The 22,494-nt window shown below is 38.2% G+C and overlaps 1 protein-coding gene across 5 annotated transcripts in view; it reads left to right on the forward strand.

The window, feature by feature from the left end:
• The window catches only part of EPHA6 (EPH receptor A6), a 526,124-nt gene that overhangs the window by 463,298 nt on the left and 40,332 nt on the right, over positions 1-22,494 (forward strand). For all 5 annotated transcript variants that reach the window (XM_076350956.1, XM_076350973.1, XM_076350963.1 and 2 more), the window contains one exon: positions 407-616. In XM_076350956.1, the coding sequence (XP_076207071.1) occupies positions 407-616 (210 nt within the window). The remainder of the gene's footprint in view (positions 1-406; positions 617-22,494) is intronic.

Here is a 22,494-nt window from a genome sequence, read left to right on the forward strand (position 1 = left end):
ATGCAGACAATCAAGGCTGAGGCAATAAAAAGAGGGCTTTTTGTTTCCTGAGACCATGGAGAAGAGCTGGAGAGAGAGGATTTTTCTGTGTTGTCATTCTTCTATTAAAAAATAGTGTTTGGGGAAAGTGTTCTTGGTAACTGAGGGTAAAAGACATTAAATGCTGTCAGTAGCAAGATTGCGGAGAGTGTGAAAATGTGGAAGAAAAGGGGGGGATAAATGCACAATGAGAGATGGGATAGCTTGCACTGCTGAGCAAGTTAAATGCTTGAAAAAACAAGCTTGCAGTGGGCAGGTTGGCTGGATGCATTACAAATGTATTTTAAATATGAGCTGTAGTTAATATCAATAGTATGAAATTTATGAAAACTAGCTGTGTTCTTTGAACTTGCATCTTTACTTGCAGAGGCATGATGGCCACTTCACAGTCATCCAGCTGGTTGGCATGCTGCGGGGGATTGCATCTGGCATGAAGTACCTCTCAGACATGGGCTATGTACACCGCGATCTGGCAGCCCGTAATATCTTGGTCAACAGTAACCTCATGTGTAAAGTCTCTGATTTTGGTTTGTCACGAGTGTTAGAGGACGATCCAGAAGCTGCTTACACAACAAGCGTAAGTTTGTCTTATCTAATTTGAACAGTTGATTGCCTTGTGCCTCTTTTATTCCAGTTTCAGATTTGTCTATGCCATAGGAATAGTAGTTTGAATTGGCTTTGTTCCATTCTCCATCTGTGTGGTTTAATAGCACTGCCAATGTGTTTAAGGGAAGCTGTTTTGATTTTTGGCTGTGTAAGGGATGTATAATAAACTTTGGCAAAAATTTTGTTGTGGGTTTTTTTTGTTTTTTGTGGTTTTTTTTTTTAATCAAATGTGCAGGTATAAGTGGGAGACCTTTTCCATTCTTGCTTGGGTTTTGTGTTTGGTTTTTGTTAGATTTTTTTCCACATCGTTTCCCCTTCTGTTAACTTGTATTCATTTACAAAGATATGTTTTTAAAAGACAGGGATGGGGGAGGAGAGAATCTCACCAATTCCACTGTTGGAAGCATGGTATCAAGCCTTGCATTCATAAATTCAAATTTTAATTTTATTTTACTTAAGCTTACCTTCTAAAAGGATATGTAGGACCTTTCTCTCCAGGTTTAAGTCTCATTTCATTAATACTTAAATTCCTTATGTGATGCAAGTAAATTGTTATAGTGGAAAATGGGGTGTGGGTGGGTGGGTGGGTGGTTTGGTTTGTGGTGTTGGAGGGGCGGTTTCCACTGAAGTGAAAAACTGTTGAACATGGAGAAGCTTGTTCAACTTTGACTTAGAAGAAAAAAGTAAATTGCACCTGCAGTATGAAGAAAGTAGGGAAAGGAGCGTGGTGCTAATAAAATTACAAGTTCAGATACAGCATTTTTTCACTGTACCAAAATGTTCAATTATATTCCTGTTATGGCTACTACCACAATATTAAGAATCATAGCTAATTATAAGCTGATTTCAAGTAACTTTCGTATCTATCACTGAAACTAAAATTATTGCAGAGTCAGAGTGCATTCTCATCAGTACTCTCACAAAATACACAGAATTTGTATGTTCCCATGATAGGGCACAGTGACAGAATTCTAATAGAGATAATAAATTAGCATTAAATAATTTATTTCAACCTATTTCAACCTTTTTTTCTATTTCACTTTAAAAAGTGATGTATGGCCAAAATAAGGAACTCATCTAATTTAACTTTATTGTAGTAAGTACTCTGGTGTACCTATTGAATTCAATATAGCTATTGTAATGGGATTACAGGTCTTTTATGTATATTATATTATATTTTTTTTTAGTTTAAGCCTAAAATAGGGGTGTTCTGATAAATTCACTGTAAATTCCACTTCTTAGAACAAGGTCTACACAGAACCGCAAGCTGACTAGAGCAAAACAAGTCACTTTGCAAGGTTTTCTATCAGTATTAATATGCAAGCTGGGGGGCGGGGGGGGGAATCGTTTTTCCCTTTATAGGGGAGATTTCCCTCATTTAGTTCTCAAAACCTCTTTTGCTTCACACTGCTTCTTAGTATGAGGCTTGAAAGGAAAAATAAACATTACTGTGGCTTAACAAGTTATCACATGTTGGCTGAGCCTTGCTAATTGTCCATGTGAGTGTGCTCAGCTGGCAGCAAATGCCCCCAGTGACAGGCAAGTTAACTTACATTGCTCAGCCCTGATCATGGGCTAATCAGCTCAGCTGGTGGAAGGCACTGGAAATTGCCAAGCAGTCTCTCCCAGTTAGGTTCAGGAAAAAATACCAAATGATAATTTGAGTCTTTCAGCTATTATTTATCTTGTAAGTTTCTAATGGATACCGATACTGAACAATTAGTTTTTCAGAATAGTTAGTGCCTGCCTTTTTCGTCATAGCTGGAGCTGCTTTTAATCAGGAAATGCTATGTTGTTAAAAAAAGGAATATTTCATGGCAATATATCTGTGTTGAAGGACTTTCTTGAAAGATAGGACAGGCTTTGATGAAATGCTTACTATTTTCCTATCGGTTCACCGAGCTGGTTAACATGAGAGGCTGTGAGGCAGCTGTTGTAGGTGGAACGCCTGAGAGCCATTGCTTCAGTCCTCCAAGGTTGCAAACACATGCTGTACCAGAAGCAGGTATCTATAGCATATCCATCAGGATACCGCAAATAAGGAGGGGACGTTACAGAGGCCGATAGCCAGTGGCAGGACTCTGTGTCAGCCAGATGTTTAAGGTGAATCTGCTTCGACCATGAACTCCACAAAGAAGATCAAAAAGCTTTGACACTCAGGTGGGAAAATGCTATGTTTCATTATAATATGAACTAGAAACTTTGTAAGTAGGAAGAATTCAAGGCATCAGTCAGGCATAATAGAAATAAAAAGCATTTGAAATCACTCATTCCTTCAACCCCAGCCCCCTCTATTCTTGCAAGTGGGTCTTCACATCCAGACTTTCAGTCACTGTGGCTGAGTCTGCCCAATTCTCTTCTGTCACCTCTGGTCCTTGGGAAATGTCTTTCCCTCATCCCTGAGGGTAGACTGACTGCTCCAGTCCCTGTTCCATGTTGCAGTCATTCTGTACGATCTGGTGATAGCCAAGTCTTCTGTGGGATGCTCTTGCCTGCTATATGCTCCATCCACTGGGTCTTGCTCCCCTTGAGCAGGTTCTGTAGACATTCCCTGTGGGGAGTCCAATAGTCCTGTCAGTTTTTTTTAAAGGAACACAGCACAATTATGGCCAAAAGAGGGGGGAAAGAAAGAAATTTTTGTCACGGTGGCCGTGGAGGACTCGGTGAAGACTTTCACCCTTTAAGCAGTCTTTCACAGTAACAGAAAAGAATAGAACCCCACACTGGATCTCATGTCTTCTCACAGCTTTCACTGACCATTGTTATGCCATTGACCTGCCTCCTCATCATGAACATCTTCCCAACAGCAGGCCACGTGTATTACTAGAGGGTTTTATAGCATCTATTTAGTCTCATACTGTGCTTTTGCCATATGAAAGTTAAACCCTTAGTGCTTTCACAAAGGTTCTGGTGCTTTTAGAATTCCTGTTTCCTCTCCACAGGGATTTTTCTTGATAACAGTCCAGTACCTGTAGCTACAAGAAATCCATAGAGTGGGTCTGCATGTTGAATAGTATTTTTAGGCTCACATCTCCTAGTACACCGTTTTCTGTCAGTCCTCAGAGGAAACTGAATATTTTTTTATTCCCCTTTTTGTCTTAGTCCTGGTGTCAGAAATAGAATGGTACAATTGGATGTTTTCTTTGGAAACAAGAGCTACAAGACAACCTAAGCCGATCGGAAGCCAAAAATTAGAATTTTATATCCATGCATCTGTGGTCCTGTGGTTAATACTGTGTGTATGTATTCCCAGACAGAAAAATTGTAAATTGATGCAAAAGACAAATCAAATTTTATAAAGCTGCCATGCTCTGTGGCAAAACAGGTTGCATCCTCACAAAAATAAGCCAAAAGGTGCTCTTACCTTGTGAATTTACCATGTCTGAGCAAGCGCAGCCTTGAGTCAGATGATCGGCATCTTTTGCTCTGTCTTCCTGTTGTCGTCCAATATACGTATCTTCCTCTTTACTTGCTGGTTTAGAATAGATCTTATATTCTTTCTATTGGCACATCCTCCCACATGTAGGGCAAAAATCAGGAATCAAAGACTAGGAAAAGCAATAACGCTGATAGGGAAAATCTGGAAAGGAAACCACCTAGAAAATGGCTACATTCTGTGCTCACACTGAAACACTACTTAGGAGACTATATTCAACTAAGTAGTGATGGGAAAACTGACAAATGCCCCAAAATAACACAGTTAAAGGCCATTATGTTTCCCAAGAATTTTGGACTGACGCTACTGGTCGGAGAGCTGTTGAATGCTTTAAACAGTACACGAAAAGATTGAAATCTCAGAAAACAGCTTTCTGACTTCTGTGAAGGCTTTGGGTTTTTTTGCCCTCCAGCCTATTGAGACAAAGAATGTAAATATATTTTTGATAAGAGGGTTGGTAGGAAATAAGAGATTGGCCTCTGTTTGCTATCAGGAATCGCAAAACTTACAGCAAGATATAATTTTAGAATAGGAAGGAGGAATTAAGAGCTGAGAACATCCGACTACCAATCTTTGAGTTTCAGATTGATCAGGAAAAGAAAAGGTAAATTTTGGGATAACTGAATAGCATTTTTTTTTCCATGGAGACAAAATTTTCATTTTTAGTAGTGGTTTCCAAGGCAACAGTAGCTCATAAAAAAACATTTCTAGTATACAAACAAGCATTCCTGTCAATACAGGGGACATCTAGGCTCTTGTATCCTTGCTTTTAGATAGACTATGTTATATGATGTAAATTCATTTAGTTTAAAACATAGTCAGGGTTCACCTGTATTTCAAAAAGAACCATGAGCCTCCAGGAAAACTTTTTACATGTAGCAAAATGTGTACGTATATATGTGTATAAACAGAACAGGATCTGCAGCACTACTGCAAAAAGGACTACACCGGTATTTCTGTTAAAGGTGACACCTTAATATTCTGCATTAAATCTGATTTTTAGTGAGACAAAAAGCTGCTACTAACTGAATTATATGATACATAAATATATTCTAGATTTCTCTATCTTATCAGCTGTATTTCTGAATTCAACCTTAATTCATAAAATATTTTCTTACTTCCAGAATACTAGTTAGATAATTCATCTATTGCATTGCATCTAGTGGATCATTTGATGAACTTTATGGGTCTGACTCTTCTCAAGCCAGTTGTTTAAAATACCCCATCCATGGATATTTCAAGCTTATTAGATTCATTAGAGGAGCAAAGCAGATTGATGCCGGTAATCTATATAAATGCTGGCAAGTAACAAGACTTTACGAGGATCAGGATGAGGACTTAATATTATTTACTTTGTTACATAATTTCCGTATGTCAAGACATTTTCTATTTTCTCTTGTACACAAATAATGGGTATGGGGGGGAGCAGGTTTAAGTTGCTAAAAAGTGAAATGACGCAAGTGATTTCCTAGTTCATTTGGGATGTCAAACAATAGTTTCTGAATTACCTGAGTGCTATGACAAGCATATTGCCTAGACATTTAAGAATCCACTTATTTGGAGACAATGGAGTAAACTGATTATTGCCAGCCATTAAGAAAAAGAAAGAGGAAAAAGAGGCTGTGTACTGTAAAGTTCTGTATTAAGCTATTTTCTTCAAAACTAATTGGTGACATAAGGTTGAGCACCATCATTGTCAACTAGTTAATTCTGTATGTAATGTGACAACAGCACATTTTGTCATCACCAAAATGAGAGAAACATACTGATAGGCAGGATGCATCATGAGCGTGTTTGGTTCTCAGCCTGAAACCAGGCATATGGTGTGGAATCCCACCAAGCCTTTCCCTTATCTGGAGGGCTTTTTTACATTTGATCTCACTAGAGACTGGCTAAAAAATGAGGGGGCTAATGTGGTTTGTAACAGGCTAATGCCCTGTGAGAAGAATGATATTCGTTCTTGAGTTTTGCAACTTCATCTTGCTGGGCTGAAGCCTGATATGGGTACCTTGCCTGAATACTCTGTTGAAAAAGCAGCTCACTTCTCAGATCATGTGCAAGAAGTCAAGAAGTGAGTTAATAAGAGCTGTGACAATGTGCTCAGCCTGCACCAGTGTATGGGAGATGCAGTGACTAGTTTAAAGTGCGTGACAGGATTTGTATCAAGTGGTCATGAGATGAATCGCCTTCATGTGAGTTGCCAGCTTCAGCTGGACCCATTCCCCACTCTCGGAGGGTGCATGGGGTTGGAGGCCCTGCATGTGCCCCCTTGAAGTTTCTGTCTTCTGTTGTGTTGGCCTGGACAAAGATAAAATGTGCTCAGGTTATGCTCAAGGACAAATGGCCAATGGGAAAGGAGTGGCCTAAGGAAGGAGTGCCTTGGAAAAAAAGACTTGTTGCCTTTTGGGCTCTAACAGTCTAAGGTGTGATGACTTTTAATGAGTAGCTACATGTTTAAAAGGAACAAAAAGTCCCAAACTTACTCATTCAGTGTAGGGCATGTTGCTTGCTATTTACTTGGCATATTTATAGTAGCCCCTGAAGATGAGGATATGTGTCTTTGATAAAGTATTTTAATACATCCACTTTCTTAGATTTTCTGTTCAGCTTTTATCCAGCTGTGATCCCAAGTTCATTTAAGAGGTTTTCTGGTTTATTTAACCCTCCTGAAAGTTAGTAACAATAAAAATGTTAACAGAATATAACACAGACCACAATAAAGGCAGACCCTTAGGAGGAAGGTCCAAGGACAAGAATGAGACATAAATATAAAATTACATTCTCTCTCCATGTTTTGTCTAACTTTCTACTTCTGTGAGTATTGTCTTCCTCACTGTAACAGTTGTCATTTGAGCTCTGAGAATGTATGGGGAAAAAAGCATGAAAATTTGTATTTAGATGTACAAAGTATCAAAAGCAGCTTAATTCTGAGAGATTTCTAAATTAAATGGTTGAATTTAATTGTAAAACTTAATATATTAGTGCTCTCATCCCTGCTTTTCCTCCCCCACCACACCACCCCAAGTAGACACTCCAAATATGTATTTGTCAGAGAAACACAGTTGGAAATTTTGCATTTCACTTTTTCATGCTCAAAATCATTATGTTGATGAACTCAACACGAGTATGCCCTAACATCTTGGCTGTAAAAAAGGTGATATCTTGCACTTCATTCCTAATATAACTGTCAAAGCATCATCCCATCATTCATTATAACCTAATTTAATTTCCAATGAAAAGAAGTTGTGCTGTAATCAATCTAAAAAATGCTGCCTTTTTGGAGATTTGTAAGCTGTGCCTTTCTATTAGCTTGGATTTCAACTTCTTATCTCTCTGATTCCTCCCAATTTCATATTAACAAATTGGAGTACTAAACCCTACATGTATGTGCCTTGCTATTTCTCAGATTGGTTCTCTGGTCCTCTGTAAGTGTGTTTATGAAAAATGGAGGCGTGCACTTACAAATGACTTATAGAGTAGGATTGAGAATGAACTTCTTATAGACCTAAAGCATCAGTGCCATTGAAGGAGCATCTAGGAGATAAATGATGAATCTGTTTGTGACGTTTAATACTGATTGTGATTGCATTGATTATTTTTTGGTATAATATTGTCTGGCAACAGTAAAGCATATTTTGGTGCAGTGATTGTCAACCTTTCTTAATGCACGGATTCCTGAAATTTATCCAGTGGAGATGCAAACTTTGTTAGAAACTTCTCATTTGTGGGTTTTTGTATAGCACATTGCACTTTAAAGAGATCTCTGAAAGATACTAAAGTATTCCACAGGCTCTTGGGGGTTGATATACCCCAGGCTGAAAACCCACTCCACTATTGGAGTATTTCTGTTGATTCACTGCATATGTATTTTTACTGAACTCATGGTAACTGCTGTAGCAAGGAAAGACATAAGGATTAGGGTTACGAGAGGTATCCCAACACTCAGAAAAGATCTGTTTAGCTCTGACTGTGGATACTGTTTAAAACAGCCACTATTCCAGAGGATTAACAGGAAAATGTACCTGCCTACTGCAGAGATGACGAGCAATGCAGATATTCACATCAGCGAGTCATATCTAGGCTAAAAATTTGGCTCAAATGATCACTGGAAACACACTATGTTGAATAACAAATGGTCTAGGTCAGAAATGTACACTCCTGTTTCATAAAGTACAAAAATAAAGCTACATCCAATTAAGTTAAATGATGGGAAATCCAAAACTATTTTAAAGATGGAAAACAGTTTTATCACACAGTGTGTAATTAAACTATGGAGCTGATTGCCACAGAAAACCATTTGGGCCAAGACTTCAACAAGAATTATTTAAAAAAAAAAAAGGGGGGGGGGTGTTGAATATTCTTAGGAAGAAATAATATCCAGTTACTGCAGTCAATAACAATTTTAAAGATATATGAAACCTCATATTTCAGCCTAGGGAGAGGAGGAGGACAGGAAGAAAACAAATATGAAAGAGAGAAGTAGTAGAATGGATTATTTTCAAGCTTTCACACCTTCCTCTGAAAGATCTGATATGGCTACTGCCGCAGGTTACAAGATTAGAGTACCTTGGGTTTGATTCACTACGGCAATTCTTGCTTCAAACAGTACGAGTAACTCTAACCAATAAAATAAACTGTCTGTGGATGTGCAGGATCTCTATTTGTAAAAGTCCTTGAATCAGGATGGTACCTGTCTAACAGACATGCCCTAACTAATTCAGAAGGGGCTGTGCAGGATTCACACAGTGAAATTCTGTGCCATGTGCTGCATGGTTGCAAAATAAATCATCCCATGCTCAAGATTTTTCAGTAAGACATTGCTTTTAAGTAGTTTAATTCTGCCAGGTGCATTTGTTAGTGAAAACGGTAACAAAATGTGACTGCGGGAATCACAATCCAAATAGAAATGGTTATGTAGTGGAGTACAATCCAACAGAAAAACTCTAGGAATAATTTTGAGAAATGGTGTACAGCAGTAAAAACAGGCAGATCAGGGCAAGCATATAAATCTGCTGAGTTTAAAACACTTTATTAAATTTCAGTAGTGCTACATAAAGAATATCAAATGTAACTAAAATCACTGATATGGGGAAAACATTGCAGAGATCAAAAAGGGTAAGAGAATGTAAGGAGGCAGACTATCATTTAGTATTTTAGCAGTGCAAATAGTGACAAAAATTAGCCAAGGTAACTTTTGTCCATAAAATGACTGGTACAAAAACTTCTTCGTTCAAAAAAAAATCGTAAGAAAAAGACACTGGAGTGGATCTTAATGATCAGCTTAAATAACAGCTAACACAACAGAAGATCATGGAACAGAACTGAGGAGAAAACTAGCCTACAAAAGCGCATCTGCAATTTCACTATAGTTTGGCTATGATCAAAAGCAAGCAGTAATAGAGCAAATGAAAAACACCAGGCCAAGAGCTTTTCTAAGCCAACATATGAAAGATTAAATTAGGTTCTTCAGCTCGATCTTGAATGTTAGGATGCTGATCTGGAAATGTATTTTAATTGAATTAATTCATGTTTTGCTACCTGACTTCAGAGTGCAGTGATATGATTTGCCTTTTCAAATAAAATTGATCCCTAGTTTACTTTCAAAAGCAAAAAAAGGGTATTTTTCATTGTTACATTTTTCTGCCGTGCTGAGTTTCTGATTTTTGCTTTATAGTTGTCACACACTGTTAGGGGAATACTACCTGGCTTTATTTTTTTAATTCAGATGTGAAGAAACACTAAATAAGATATGCATCATCAAAGGCTAGGTAAGGGTTTACGGGACCATTGTTTTTTATTTCATTCTTTGTTGTTAGGTTCAAGACAGAATTTAGAAAACTATTGATATAACTTTCTGTGAGTCCTGTATCTGTGTTTAAAAATCTGCTTTCCAATTTGTAGTTTAATCCCATAATATGCAATTGTCTCTTCTTTGGGAAATTCAAGTTTCATTACCAGGAGATACTGATTTGTTTAATGGGTTTGAAGTGTACCTGTTTGTTGGAGAGTACGTGGCCAGCCAAAGACATGAAGCAGCTATACAACATGCTACCCATGCTACCTGTGCGAAGGGAAGAGACTCTCTTAGGAGACCCATTTTGCTGTTAAACTTCCTTCTGCATAGCTGATGGCAGCATCGCTCAGTCCCTGCTGGTAGGGAACGCAAAAGAAGTACGACTATAAAGAGAGACTGCCATTGAGAAAAGAAACGAGGATAAGCTGGGGAGCCTCTAGAGTTGGCATCCTTCAAAAGGTGGCTGTTTGTGACCGTTGCCTTCAGGGTATTTAATAGCCTGCTGATTGTCTCTCTTTAATGACAACTTTTTATAGAGATAAAGGTCTGCATAAAGCTGCAAGGTGCTTTTTTTTTTTTTCCCCCTTCCTCCAGACAACTTATATTTTGAAATGTTTAAATGTAAAAAATATCCTCTTATTTTCAGAACTATAATTGCCATTGCTTCTGGTGACCTAATGATCTGTTTAGTACTTTGGGGAAGGCAGAGACAGGGTCAGTTTCCCTGCAGGACTTAAATAATACCTTCCATTGCCTAAGAAGAAAATTATAAATATGTTTTACTTCTGCCATAGCCTAGAATGAAGGATTATTCATCAAGTGTGTCAAAGCACTGGCTGGTTTTAACATCACCAAGGCTGGTGTTTCTAGATGTTCTACCAGTTAATTATATAAAGTTATTTGGGGGGAAATGATTCCTTATTTGTTGTTATATAGCTCGTGGGGGGAAAAAAGGGCTCTTCCACCACCACCCCCAGACAGTGTTATCTCACAATCATGAATGTTAAGTCTGGCTTCGGTATAAGATTCAAAATTTACTGGTATTGAACCCACATAAATAGGCAATGCTACTTCTCTGAGCAAATCTTAAATAGCTATGCAAGGACAGAGGAGGGGGGGAAAAAGGCCAATGCACTTGAAAATCATTTCTGAAATAACAGTTAAATGAAGACGATGAATCTCAGAAAGCTACAGGTGATGTTTTCAGAAAGATTACAAATTGACCAAGGCACCAAAGTTATGGACATCTCAGCTGGATCTGAGAACCTGGGAAACTTGTTTGTGCACACTGCTCTCCTCCCTTCTAGCTAGGTTTCTGGAAACCAATTCCAATAAAGTTAAGCAGTATACTAATACATACATATGTACTATATACTTTATACTAGAAGCAGTCATAGCATTTTATTGTTAATTCCTCATACTGCTGATAGATTATTTTTTTAAGTTAACAATTATCAGACTTTAATTTCAAACAGCTGGGTTTTTTAGCTGCATATGGACTTGATTGCATGCATTTATAATTGTTTAATTTTAATTTTTAATCAAAATTGCCACTTTCAAACTATAATTGAAGAAGCTATTGTAAACATGCAGAACGTCCTTACACATTTTTAGCAATACCTTCATTCACTTAGAACGATACCATCCACACTTAAGATTAAAAATGTAGGAGTACTGACATAAAATCAGTGTTATTGCTTTGTTGCAAATTATGTCAATGAATATAATCCTTGAACACCTGTTTTGTTAGGCTATTGCTAATAATGGACCACAGTTCACTTGGTATCTTAATATTCGCAGTATTGACCAAGGTGTAGTGTATCATAAAATATCTTTACTGTGTTAAATAAATTGGAGCATACCTGCAGTATGCACAGCTCCTGATATACTGTTTAATGAGTTTAAAGTCAGCCCATTAAGGTCAGAGCTGTTGCTTTCAGTAGCATGTCAGCTGACACTAATTACTATAGGTTATAGTATTCCGATATATAGAACAAGTGGAACAAGCCCCTGAAAGCTTTGAAAAAGAACGTAGCTTAGTCATATGCTGGGGTGGTTTTTCTCATTCAAAATTATTGGTACCTTTTAAAGACAGGTTAAGAAACTAAATTCGTTTACTGTGTGGTATTGAAGTCAGAAGAGGTAAGTGATTCATTGAGAAAAGAAAACCATTCGGGTCCAGTGATCCAAACAGCTCAGCTCCAACTCTATTATTTAGCTGTTGTTAGGTGGAAGGAAATAAGATCTGGATGATTTTTTGTTTTCATTTGTTGCACCGCTCTCCATGGGAATTTATAATCCACATTAAATACTGCTGTAAAAAGTAACTTCTCTGCATATAGCCATATAAAACTTCTGGGTTGAAAATCTGAAGCAGGTTGAAAATTTGAAGCAGTTGGCTTCACCAGGCTTTTGTAAAGCATCATAATTCAATCTTGACATATTCCACAGTAGGATGTAATTCCTCTGTGTTATGTCCTTGAGTATAGTCAAATGAATTCCTGATTCTAGTCCCATATAAGAGTAATTTAAAACAAAAAACCCACCTGTTAGACTTGGTTATTTAAAAGCAGTCAGTTTTCAGGCACAGCCAGATGCATATTTTAAAGCTGACAGGAAAGGAACCTTGAGAGAAGGAGTCTCATACTATGTCTTTAGGTGCTATAAGAGATCATTTATGTTTCTGTCTCAATTTTCCCCTGCTTGCACTGTGTTTTGCACTGAGCGTGCTGCGTCAGCTGGAGAGCAAACAATTATGATGCTGGAAGAGACCAAAAATTCTCAGTAACACTGCTAGACCATGATGCAGTCTCATTTATTTTTTTTAGAATTGGGAATTCCTGTGTGCTAATGATCCAAAACTTGGATACACCTGTTTTTTCTGGGGATTTTTTTTTTCTGGGTTCCTGAGGAATTATCCTACACTGTATTTGTATGTGACTGGCTAGTCCTGTGTTTCCTAATGACTTTTATCAATTTCAAACTTATCAAATTAGAAAGAGGCATTAACATTTTAGGGACATTAGTTATGTTCTTATTTAATGAAAATAAATGGTAATGTAGAAAATAGAAATTCTGTTAATTGAGCAAGGACTTGACCCTAACTGATTTTTAGCCTGGAATTCTGACATCCAATCTTCAAGACACAGATCTGGGGAAAACCAAGATTCCTTTTCTTCCTTTGCTTATGGAGGACTTTTGGGGTGTTTTGTTTGGTTGGTTCGGGGGTTTTTTGGATGAGGATCAGTGTTAATATATAATGTCACCAAAAAGAGGCAATCAAGAAATGAGGGAGAGGAGGGAGCAGAGAGCTTGCAGGAATACAAAGGAGGAAAGAAAGACTGACACTTCTGAAACTAAGGAGCGTTCATATTATTTTTACTTTGATTTTGTTATAACCTAATGTTTGCTTAAGGTAGTCATTCACAAAGAGAGCAAGTAGGGGCTTTTGTGGGAAACACATCAGTGTCATGGAGATGCTGAAGTCCAGTCTATACAACTTTACAAAAATGGATGAGGAGAATAGGTTTGGATGCAGAACACTGAGGAAAATCTCAGGTGCAGTAGTTTTCTGAGCCGTGGTCTTCTGGAGTATGAGTCACCTTCTCCATAGCTGTATTCATCAAAGAGAATCAGTTGTATGTTCTTGTTCCTATGGCACCTCACTGCCTCACCTGAAAATGTAACAGAGGCAAAGCAAGTGATACTACTCTTTCATATCTGGTGGCAAAACCTGGAGCTGGCCGAACTTTGACTGTGGGTTTCAGCATTTACTTTGTAAGATTACAAGGTCCTAGACTGACACTTAATAAAAGTCGTAGGCTTTTCATTTTCAAGGACCTGCCCTTTAAAAATCCTAAGTTTAATTTCACAGTCAAAGATGGTATCAAGCTATTATCTGGCTGAATAGTACAGCTATTCGCTTCTCTGGGTGATATTGCACAGTTCAGAAGGTTTAGGATACATTAATGATGGAAGAGCTCTCAGATAAAAAAGAAATATCTTTTCACATTGTTTAACTACTGCTCTTTATATAAAGGAATCTTGCAAAGGGTAGGCCCAGCTAAATATGAAAGGGTGGAGTTTTAGCTTGGTATGATTTTGGCTTTTGTGTTGCGATATGCAGTACTCATGTTCCACTGTCTCCCCCTCGCCCTTCAGGGAGATCCTCTGGTCCGACTGCTACTGGTGTCAGGGGTTTGATATTCACATCAGCTAGAAGAAGGAAGCCAAAAACATGCATATCTCACATGCTTATGAATTCTTCTGCTCGCTTTGATACTAATTCTAATATTTCTCCTGTACATGATATCAAAGTTGTTGTAAATGGGATTCTGTAATTACGGAAGGAAGTTTCTGAAGCAAGATATACACATATGTTAAACTTAATCTACTTTCATAGTTCTGTAATAGAAGTGTTAACTTAGGAACAAGACTGACCTAGTTATTCACCTAAATTAATCCCTGGTGAAATCAACTAGAGGAATTTCCTCTGACCATGTAGGAATTGCAGTTTGCCCTAAATCAGAGGGATAACTATAGAAAGAAATCATTCATTGTTGCCTGTTTGCTTACAAGAATGAAAGCCAGATTATTTTCAGTCACACACAAGCCCTTGGGAATCTCACTTGCGCACTTTTCTGTATTTATCAGATTTCCAAAACTTTGCAATGGTAAACTTATTCTTTTTCAGTCTTGCTCTTTGGCAGACTTTCAAGATAGCGGCTCCTTGCCCAACTGTGAGTTCTTCCCTTCATTATATACGAGGGGTGCGGGGGATAACTCATAGTTTACTGTTACTGTGTTTTCCTTTAAACAGAATGCTGCAGGAATATTGCAGCACAAAGGTTGTCTGTCTTAAAACCATGTTAGACCTAGATTTGTATGACTCTGATAAATCTAGGTCAAACATCATAGTCTTTGTTCAGTACTTATTCAGGCAAAACTCCCATTGGCTTCAACAGGAGTTTTGCCTGACTAAGCACTGTGGGATTTTGCCCTTAGTATCTAAAATATTTGATCTGTTCCTTGCACTTTGGAAGCGTTCTAGAAGCAAATCGTATGTCTTGTCCTTGACTGCCCCGCTGTGGCTGTATCATCATCAGCTTAAAAGGTGGCAGAATCTTCTGTCTCCTGACATTAAGCATATCTTCATTGTCAGAATATTTTAAAAAAAACAAACAACTTTCTTCATATTTATTATATTTAAAGTAATTCCAAAATCTATGTGTATTAACTCTGTGTATTACTGCATGAAAAGGAAATGTGTTATTTTATATTCTAGATTTCTTGTTCCCCTCCTTTCTACTCTAGAGCTTCAGATTTTTGTTTTCAGTTATGGGTTTTTTTGGGAAAAAAAGAACCTTTTCTCTTAAGAAATCTCACGGCTTTTTGTTCTCCCCTATAAAATGTTTCACAGGTTCATATCACTGCCTATTTCATATGAGGCTTTTGGTTCACAGTTCAAATGTCAGCAATCCATGCAATGATGGTTAGGGACAGTTTTGTTAAGTAATAGATGAGGCAAATTGAGTCATTAATAACTTCAGCAATTTCACTGCTTTCTGAAAATAATTTTTCTTTGCAAGGAAGTCATTAGATGAACATGCTTAATTGACCTCACCAAGAAATGTGCAGTATTTAGAACTAAAGAAGGGCATATAAAGACTTAAAACCACATGGAAGAACTAGTTTTCTTCTTAGTAATGTGGCCATGCTTACTGTCTTGATTTTTGCACTGTTTTTCTAAAATGAGCTGAAGTACATTTTGAGATGGGACTTGTCATCCTCTTCCATAACACCACATCACTAACTGTGCTTTCATTTCTACTCTAATTTCTAACTGCCTCTATCTTCACTCTCAGTGCATTACCTATTATTGCTCCTTCTGTTTTCTTTTTTCATTGTATCTTGTCTTATATCGGACCCCCTGACTGAAACTGTCACACTTTTTCCATCAGGCACTCTGCTTTTCATTTAAATTCCCTCTTGAAGATCCATATCTGAGGGTTTAATGCAAACCCTTTTGAATAAAAATGCAGTCACCCTAGTCTTTAAAAAAAGCTCTAGGGTAAATCTCATAATAAATGTGTTGTGCATCTCCTTAGAAGCTTTCTTATCCTTACTCAGGCTGAATAGCTCCCAACTCTTCAGTGCTTCCACCAAGATAAATACTTCTTGTTGTGGATAAGCTGTTATTCAACATGAACAATTAGCTTGAGCATGTATGCTCTTGCTCCCACTGCAGCACTCATTGCCAATGCAGAAGTGTATTTGGTAAAGTCAGTTGTAGCCGAGAAAAACATACTAGACCCATTTCTCCAAAATGAAGCTGTAACAATATTGTGACAATTAAGAAATATTTACCTCTCTCTACTCAGATCCCCTTTAAATTCATCATAATAACATATACAGTGAACTCTAAGAAAAAAAAATTTTATGCCCAAATCTTGCAACTCAGCCACCACACCTAACCATTCCTCTTTAGCAATGTCATGGTTATGGTTAATTTATTTTACTTTAAAACACAGAGAGGCTTTTCAGTGCAGATATACTCCCAGAATTACAGGAGCAGTACTATTGATTAAACCCTTAGGCAGATATAGAATCATCGAATCATTTAGGTTGGAAAGGACCTTTAAGATCATCAAGTCCAACAGTTAACCTAGCACTGCCAAGTCCACCACTAAACCATGTCCCTAAGCACCTCATCTACACGTCTTTTAAATACCTCCAGGGATGGGGACTCAACCACTTCCCTGGGCAGCCTGTTCCAATGTTTCACCACTCTTTCAGGAAAGACATTTTTCCTCATGTCCAGTCTAAACCTCCCCTGCCGCAACTTGAGGCCATTTCCTCTCGTCCTATCGCTAGTTACTTGGGAGAAGAGACCGACACCCACCTCGCTACAACCTCCTTTCACGTAGTTGTAGAGAGCGATGAGGTCTCTCTCCCCTGAGCCTCCTTTTCTCCAGGCTAAACAACCCCAGTTCCCTCAGCCGCTCCTGATAAGACTTGTTCTCCAGACCCCTCACCAGCCTCGTTGTCCTTCTCTGGACACGCTCCAGCACCTCAACGTCCTTCCTGTAGTGAGGGGCCCAAAACTGAACACAGTATTCGAGGTGCGGCCTCACCAGGGCCGAGTACAGGGGCACCATCACTTCCCTACTCCTGCTGGCCACACTATTTCTGATACAGGCCAGGATGCCATTGGCCTTCTTGGCCGCCTGGGCACACTGCCGGCTCATGTTCAGCTGCCTGTCAACCAACACCCCCAGGTCCTTTTCCGACAGGCAGCTTTCCAGCCACTCTTCCCCAAGCCTGTAGCGCTGCATGGGGTTGTTGTGGCCAAAGTGCAGGACCCGGCACTTGGCCTTGTTGAACCTCATACAGTTGGCCTCGGCCCATCGATCCAGCCTGTCCAGGTCCCTCTGCAGAGCCTTCCTACCCTCGAGCAGATCAACACTCCCGCCCAACTTGGTGTCATCTGCAAACTTACTGAGGGTGCACTCGATCCCCTCGTCCAGATCATTGATAAAGATATTGGCATTCTCTGTTCATGCTCATTTTCTCCTGGAGAAGCATGGCATCCAGCAGTCTGGTCCATATTTGGTTGTGTATCAATGAATAAACATTGTACAATCATTGTAACTGCATTTTTATATTATGCTTAATGTACTTATTCAAAACACACTTCTCTGATCATTTAATTTTTCACCAAATTATTAATGACATCATTAGCTTCATAAAATTATCTAACCTGAAGAGACTCTCTTCAGCCTTTTCTCTAACAAACTAGAATAATTAATCCAAGTTGCCAAATAACATATTCAAGTACAGCTTTAAGTAAATGTTCTCAATATAAAGTTTAATTTGGTCTTTGTTCCCTTGGTCCAATTTTTGGTATAATTTTCTCAGGCATAGCTTTCTGACTAATCTTTTCCTTACAAAATTAGTAGTTCATTACAGGAATTGAAGTAATTCAAATGTGTTTTAAAAGTAAACAGCTCCTGTGCTGGGACTATGGTTTACTCAGGATACTTACTTTTCAAATGTGCAGATGTCGATTATGAATGGAAACATATTCCCAGAAGTTGAGAGAGCCTGTGTGTATCTGTCCTGAGTAACAACTGCTTCAGTCTTACTATTCTAAATGCAAAGAATGTATCACATACTGGTCTACATTTTACTAAGTTATTTAGTTATTTCTAAACATTTGCAGTTGTAAAATGGGGAGGAAGTCAACAGGCCATCCTTCAAAGCATCTAGGCATGTCAAGGAAGCCCTATTACAGCATTTCTTATTAGCATTGTGTAACTACCTATTTAATTCTCTCTTTTATTAATTTTTGAGCGCTTGACTGTGTAGCCTTAAAACTCTGTTTTACAGAATTTTCAGTTTATTATGTAATGTAAAAAAATATTCCTTTAGCAAGCTGTTCTGGATAAGAATGGAAGCAGGAGTACCGCAGTTTCCCCTGGCTTTAGGATCAGATAGATAGGTGCTGAATTGCCTTGTTAAACTGGGACTTTATTCCATGCGCTAATCTGAAAAGCTCTTGGCACTCTCTTGTAGCTGGCACTAGAATAAGTTGACAGCATTTCTGCTCATGTTTTTGTAGTGCTGTCCCCATCAGTGAGGCATGCCACATGGACTAGCCTACCTGCTTCTTAAGCGCTCATCTCTGCACCATGTTGCTTTGTGTTGTAGACGTGCTGATGCTGGGTATTTCCAGCTGAAACAGGAAGGCACACTTTATACCATATAAATGGATTATTTGTTACAAGCAATAAATTTCCTGGACTAGGTTTTTTATCAGAAAGATTGAAAAACTTTCTGAGATCCCTTTAGTCTCTTGATCAAATTGCCTTTCTTCATGGTACGGCAACGTTACAATAAGAGGAGGTATAGGAAAAAAAGAGCAAGTAGAAAGATACACCTAACAGCTGTGACTAACAAAAGGAATATATTTCATTGTATAGTATTGCTTCTGAAATTTGCTCAGTTCATAGAATAAAGGGGGAGGGGTGGAACCCACACCACAATACACTGTAAATTATTCAATGAAATTAATGCACACTGTGTGTGCAGACTTTCTTTTCACAGTTTTTTCTAAATGGGAGCTGCCAAAGGTTCATGAAACTGTCATGCTCATAAATTATTTAGCAGATCTGCTACACTCTTCTTGAAAGAAATATACTGGGATCCATAGCTTTAGTAATTTGTTGAGTTTTTAATATCTGTTTGCTTCTTTCCAACTGCATACAGAACATTTGGCCTCCATCACAAATAAAACCATAAGTAACATCTGCTTCTTAATTAGGAAAGGATAATGAGCGGGGGTTTGTATATATTTTTGGCATTAACTGTTCTCCACAGAATAGTAATATCGCATTGCTATGTGTAGGTGACAGAATCATCTACAGTGTAATTTGACATGCAGAGGATACCGTGTTTCCATGGTTAAATATTTTAATGTCAGCAGGAGTTCTTTCGGATTTCCCCCCTCTCAGGGCTTTACATTAAGTCCCTATCGGTAATCGGGAAGAAAAATTTTGTTACAGGACCCTGAGTCAGCCAGAACTGTAGGTAAACCTGTAGATCTTGCTTGCAGGTTAGGCTTAGTCAATGACTTTATGAATTTATGAACCCCTTCTCATCTCTAGGAAGTTCTTCCTTTCCCCTCTGAGGTTTGGCTGCCTACTCCTCGGTACACGTCTTTCCAGCTCAGCATAAACTTCTCAAGGCTGTCTCTTGCCTGCCGCATCTTACCTTCTCCCAACACGTCTCTCCCTGAGCAGAGTCACTAGCACCCCAAGCCAAGGGGCCTCCATCAGAAGTAAAACTGTAGGTAGCATAGCTCCTCTCCCAGGGCTTTCACCTCACTTTTCCACAAGAACAACTTGAAACAGAAGTAACAAAAAAACAAAATATCTGTCATACAGGTTTGCTGCATTTTTCCTGTATTGTCTTTTAAAAAGACCTACTATTACTGCTTCTCCTGACTGAATGGCTAAGAAAAATGCTCAGAGAGCACAACAGTGAAGCTCTATATATTTCTTCAAGCATGCTTTTTCTCAGGCTATACCTGAAGGCAGAGCCAAGTCCTAATTAAAAAGTATATTATAGGTTCAGTTATAGGAACCTACTCATTTTAATACACTTTTTATTATATTTACCTGAGATAGCAAAATTATATAAGAAATTGCTTACTGGTTTCCTTGACAAGATATTTTTTTCTGTGTGGGAAAGTTTGTCACAGTGGAAGTCTCAGAGAAGACAGCAGAAGCCTGTTTGACTGTCCGTGGTGTGATACCTTTTAGAGTCTGCCGCTCCATCCATCTGCCATTAACTGACCTATATTTTTTTCCATAGAGCAATAGCAACACTGCACGCTCCAATTTGTGTGTACAAATTTAATTACAGCAGACATGCAGGCTGGGCTCCACAAACTGCTAGCATCTCACTTGTCAGCACATGTGATTTTACTCTGAGTTATCTTTGTTTGGGAATAATCAACTCTTGAAATAATCATGGGACTGAAATACCAATGCTTTTTTTTTTCCCTAGTTCTTGTAACAGTAAGAAAACTTTAAAAACTTGTCCCTTAAAAGATCCCCCCCCAAAAGTACAGTGAACTTTTGCAATTTGAGTCATAATTTTTTCATGGAGGACAAGGCTGGGACAAGTGTTTATGAGGAACCTACCTATCTCCACCCAAGATCTTATTCTATTATTAGAGAGATGTGTATTTTGGCAGGTTTTCTGTGGGAAAAGGCCATTTTTCATAGTTAATATGCACACAACTCTTCCTGGTAGCCGTGCAACACCAGCTTTATAGTCCACGTGAACAGCACCTCAAAGCTGTTAAGCATTCCTGTAGGCTTCATAAGCATCACACATTTTTATTTGCAGTTGCTGCGTTGCTAACGTGTACACGGAGCTAGCTGTTTATTGCTCATGAACAATTTCTTCATGTATGCACAAGTATTCTTTTCATTATGTCAGAGTGCTTCAAAATACCAAATCCCGGTTTTCTGTCCTATTAAGTTTTTATAGGCCAGTATTTTTCAGTAACATAACAGAAGTTGATAAGACCTCGTGAGGATTCTGGGAGGGTTATTCACACACTTATAAGCCATCACGATCATCTCATTTCTACCCAGCTACCAAATATAATTTCACAGTTTTTCTCACTTCTAAGTATAAATACTTTTACCTACCTCATTGTTTATAAGAAAATGTACATCTTGTCACAATAGGCAAAACTACAAAGGAATCTTCAAACAAGAAAATCTTTTGTGATGAGGCATGGAGACCACAAGGAATTTTACCCTTTCCCTAATTTTGCCTTTTTCACTTTTGCTTCCTGCTTTGCATCAGCTTATCAAAAGTATAGAGCTATAGACAGAGTAGGTGAGGGGACTTAACTGATCTTACTGATTACTTATACAGGAACGTGACACCGTAGATAAAGTAAACCATGATGTTTATCCTAGAAATGGACCAAATGCCATGTGTTCATTGGAACATCTGTGAATTTGGCTTGATGACAAGTCCTAGAGCAACACATTAAAGCCAACATTTTGTTCCTGCGGCTTAGTAGTGGTGATGTGAGTTTAATCAAATTGATGAGAAGAGGAACAAAATTTAATAAAAAATAAAAAAAACATAAATGCAAGTCTAAAGTATGAAACTGAATTTTCATTATGAAAGTTAGCATGCAGGTTGAATAACAAAAAAAAGAAGTTTTTATTAGCTTGCTTTCTGATCTTTTGAGCTAAACCAAAAAAGGTAAATGGAACAGATTGTGTGTTCTTAGAGGGTAAATATCTTTCTGCTGGTTTTGTAGTGTTTACAAAGATCAGAGATAGGAGATCAACACCACTGTACTTTGGGAGACGCACCACAGTGTTGTACTGAGGAAAAGGTTTGATTTATTATAGCGAATATGATTCATCCTTTAACAGTCTACAGATTTATATATGTTATTGTTTCTTAATAACTTTAGCAACATTTCTCAACTGTATATGGAATATAATGCTAGGACTGGTAAGTATTATAAAGATCGCTTCAAGGTGGAATTGTTAGAAATAATACCTTTCCTTACGTCCCATACTTTGTCCTTTCCTGGTGAGGTGCGTACTGTGAGAATAATTTTGATTTTTCTGTACCAAAAGAGAATGGGTTCCTCTTTGTCTATAATTATTTCATTCTTACAAATCTATATGTTGATTTTTACTTAATTGAACAGAGCGCAAAGGAGAAAGGTGCCTATATAAACATTCATAGCAGTCGACTGTTAATTTGTTCTTCTATTTTTATAAGTACAAAATCCATCGTAAAGCTCTCCCCACTGTGAGATGAAGGCACAGCCCAAGAAACCAACAACTGCATAAGCTGGAACTTTATCTCAGAGGTTCTTGCTCTTTTACCTTGCAGTTTTACCCATCATAAATCATTTACAGCCTGTTTTCAGTAACAGCGAGCATCTAGAAATCCAGTTATTGCCAGTGGGAGTTGCAGGTATTCAGCATATTTGACAGTCCTCAACCTCTGTCTCTGTTTTTCCTACTGTTAAATGGAGACAGTAGCTTCTTCAGAGGGTTGCCATGAGAGT

The sequence above is a fragment of the Aptenodytes patagonicus genome, chromosome 1 (assembly GCF_965638725.1).
Source record: "Aptenodytes patagonicus chromosome 1, bAptPat1.pri.cur, whole genome shotgun sequence".
Classification (NCBI taxonomy): Eukaryota; Metazoa; Chordata; class Aves; order Sphenisciformes; family Spheniscidae; genus Aptenodytes; species Aptenodytes patagonicus.